General features: G+C 35.6%; 1 protein-coding gene across 1 annotated transcript; it reads left to right on the plus strand.

Annotated features, from left to right (window-relative positions):
- Nucleotides 1–1,254: 1,254 nt before the first annotated feature.
- On the plus strand, nt 1,255–1,700 carry LOC109338496 (serine/threonine-protein phosphatase 7 long form homolog; the record flags this gene model as incomplete). Its single annotated transcript, XM_019575756.1, has 1 exon — nt 1,255–1,700. A coding segment is annotated over exon 1 (446 nt), but the record flags the coding sequence as incomplete, so codon positions are not given.
- Nucleotides 1,701–1,847: the final 147 nt, after the last annotated feature.

Here is a 1,847-nt window from a genome sequence, read left to right on the forward strand (position 1 = left end):
AGTCAATTAAACTAAGTGCGTGGAATATTGTTAGGGCAAAATAATTATTAAAGTAAATCGGCATTCTGGTTGCCGAGTTCCACCCTCAATAATTATTAAAGTAAATCGGCATTGTGGTTACCGAGTTCCACCCTAAATTATTAACGTAAATCGGCATTGTGGTTGCCGAGTTCCACCTAAAATAATTATATAGGCATTAAATGGGTATATTGGCATTAAATTATTAAAGTAAATAGGTATATTATTTATGTGAATCAGAATTCATTAATTGCATTAAATGTATTGCTTGTTGAATTATTTTGCCCAGTTCCACCTAGAATATTTTGTACTGAATTAATGGTTATAAATATTAATGGCATTAAAGTTTTTGACTGAATTAAATATACATTGCATTAAAGTGTATAGAATTAAAGATATTTTGACTGAATTCAAGTCATGCAGAATTTAATTTAATTTGGTAGTTGAGTATTAGTTGGAGAATTTAATTACTAATTCAGTACCATTAAATTCGAATTGAGTAATGAGTATATTTGACCATACTCGACATCCAAGGTGCCGAGTTCAACAATGAATTAAATGGAAATCGGCATTGGTACTGCCGATTTAGGCTAGGTCAAAAAAATTTGCACTGAAATCGTCACTATCATTGACGAGATACAATAAATATACTGAAATCGCCAGTGTGATTGACGATTTAGGCCTGATTTAGGCCTGGGAAATTAATTAGGGCAAATTAATTCCCCACCAAACTCCATTGCCAACTTCCCAATACACTCACCCAAATAATTTTCTCCTCTAAATATCTCCTTATACCTCCTCACTTCCTTACATTACCTTCTTTCACTTCAATCACTTATTCACAAATTCTTCTATTTTCTTCTCATATTTTCTTCACAAATGGAGTATCTTAATCCTGGGCCAATTGACACATCACTACTTACAATGCAAAATGAACATATATCAAATGATGTATGGAATGGCATTGAATGTAGTTTTCGGCCAAGATATTGTTTCTGGCAATCACTACCTTCCGAGCCGGTGTTACAAGTTATTCGCACCACTGCTTTTGGTAACTTGTTGACACTTGGACCAGTAGAAATCAACAACCATTTACTACTAGCATTGATCGAGAGATGAAGGTCGGAAACACATACTTTCCACTTTACATGTGGAGAGGCCAACGTCACTCTTGAAGATGTGGCTTACCAACTTGGCATTCTGATAGAAGGAGAAGTTATTACCGGAGTGACAAGTATGGATTGGGAAGACCTTTGCATGCAGTTGTTGGGTGTTGTTCCAGCTGGTAACGAATTAATGGGGCAGAGGGTAAAACTCACTTGGCTGGAGAGGACATTTCGTGATCTCCCTGACAATGCTGATGATGATGTTATTGAACAACAAGCAAGAGCATTCATTCTGAGAATGATAGTGGGGTTTCTTATGCCAGATACATCAGGTAACCGAGTTCACCTAATGTATCTGCCATTTCTTGATGACTTAACAGAGACATTCCAATACACTTGGGGCTCAGCTGTATTGGCTTGTCTTTATCGAGGATTATGTCGTGCAGCAACAACAACTGATCAAAAAGAGATTGGAGGATGTCTACTACTCCTACAATCATGGGCATATGATCGCATTCAAAATCTTGCACCAAGACTGCGCGACCCAACAATACCTTATTTTCCATTAGTAAAAAGGTATATATTAACTAACATTTATATGTTATTTTATTGTGATTTTATTAACTACCAACACTCATTAATTTTATTAACTAAAAAACATTACAACTAGGTGGTCACAACATTTAATTACCACTAACATCCCTGGACATGCTGTAAATATCA

This window comes from Lupinus angustifolius, unplaced genomic scaffold (assembly GCF_001865875.1).
Source record: "Lupinus angustifolius cultivar Tanjil unplaced genomic scaffold, LupAngTanjil_v1.0 Scaffold_27_8, whole genome shotgun sequence".
Classification (NCBI taxonomy): Eukaryota; Viridiplantae; Streptophyta; class Magnoliopsida; order Fabales; family Fabaceae; genus Lupinus; species Lupinus angustifolius.